Genomic DNA, 1493 nt, shown 5'->3' with positions numbered 1-1493 from the left:
TCATAGAACACGGCCCAGATGGTTCTCTCTTCTCTACTCCTGTAGACCCTAAGGATTTCTTCAGATGCTCCCCTTGGGCAATGGGTGTGCCTGAAACACCACAAACTTCCCACATGATGCCACTTCCCATTCTCACTTCCCTTGCACTGACCTCCCATACATATATGTTGACCACAGGAACCTCACTTTTAGGAAAGAGGTGGGTTTTCTTTTCTTTTCTTTTTTTAAAAGTTCAACATCCTTTTTTAAAAATGTTTCTTTTTGATTCTTATTTTTTATTTATTATGTATACAATATTCTGTCTGTATGTATGCCTAAAGGCCAGAAGAGGGCACCAGATTCCATTACAGATGTCTGTGAGCCACCATGTGGTTGCTGGGACTCGAACTCAGGACCTTTGGAAGAGCAGGCAATGCCCTTAACCTCTGAGCCATCTCTCCAGCCACCAGAGGTGGGTTTACAAGAAGGAAGATGACGCAGTTGTTCTGACGCCTTCTCCTGGACAGACTTCTTGAGGAGGGCGACCCTCGTTTCACCCTTCTTCAGTACCCCATTGAAGATGATCCTGTCTCTATAGTCAAGATTGTGTATTTTACAGCTAAGAAAATGAGCCAGCCATGGTGTGACATCCCTGTTCAAGGCGAGCCTGGTCTACAAAGCAAGTTTCAGGCCTGGTACGACTACGTTATAAAACCTTGTCTCAAAAAAAAAAAAAAAAAAAAAAAGAAAAGAAAAGAAAAGAAAAAACTAAAGCTGAGAATTTAAAGTGACTTGTCCAAGGTCACTTTATACCTAGGTGGTTCTTGCTTCAGACTTGCAGGCTCCAATGCCCTTCTGTGAAAATTTATCTCATATGTATTAATGGAAAACTAAGAGGTTCCTGGGTAGAATGGGGTGGCAAAGGTTGGGTGTCAGAATAGGACCAAGGGTAACACAGGATATGGAGAGGGGAGAGAAGAGGAAAAGTCAGAGCTGAAAAGGTCACACCCTCCCAGTTCCTCTTACCCGGGGTTCCTCTTTCCTAATCAGATCAGCCCAGATTAAGCAAGTCCTCTCCTCTGTAAAAGTAGGAAGACAAAGTGCTCCAAACACTTGCTACCATGCAAGCCCTTCTTGCAAGCCTCCTGCTGCTCCTGCTTACCCTGCCAGCCACAGGTAAGTGGGTGAGGGCCCAGATGTCCTCCCAGGGTTGCCCAGGCCAACCACACCCTGATTGTCCTTTCCTCTCCCCTCATTTTACAGGTTCAGACCCTGTGCTCTGCTTCACCCAGTATGAGGAGTCTTCTGGCAAGTGCACAGGCCTGCTTGGGGGAGATGTCAGTGTGGACACCTGCTGTCTCAATGCTGCCTATGCCTTCCAGGAGCACAGTGGTGGGCCCTGTCAGGCATGCAGGTTCGGGGGAAGCTAGGCTAAGCCCTGTAATCTAGAACTGTACTCTCTTTCCCTGGAGCTTCTTTCTCTTTTCTTTCTTTCTTTCTTTCTTTCTTTCTTT

At 46.2% G+C, this 1493-nt stretch overlaps 1 protein-coding gene across 1 annotated transcript in view; it reads left to right on the top strand.

The window, feature by feature from the left end:
* The first annotated feature begins 1033 nt into the window (after positions 1-1033).
* Cfp (complement factor properdin) overlaps positions 1034-1493 on the top strand; it is a 6199-nt gene continuing 5739 nt past the window's right edge. Inside the window, exons 1-2 of the mRNA XM_050133328.1 lie at positions 1034-1155; positions 1243-1393. Of these exons, the coding sequence (XP_049989285.1) occupies positions 1101-1155; positions 1243-1393 (206 nt within the window). The 5' untranslated portion in view covers positions 1034-1100. The remainder of the gene's footprint in view (positions 1156-1242; positions 1394-1493) is intronic.

The sequence above is a fragment of the Alexandromys fortis genome, unplaced genomic scaffold (assembly GCF_014885135.2).
Source record: "Alexandromys fortis isolate MF-2015 unplaced genomic scaffold, M_Fortis_MF-2015_v1.1 scaffold_589, whole genome shotgun sequence".
Classification (NCBI taxonomy): Eukaryota; Metazoa; Chordata; class Mammalia; order Rodentia; family Cricetidae; genus Alexandromys; species Alexandromys fortis.
The sequence above is the reverse complement of the archived record's forward strand: the minus strand, read 5'-3'. Positions and strand labels throughout refer to the sequence as shown.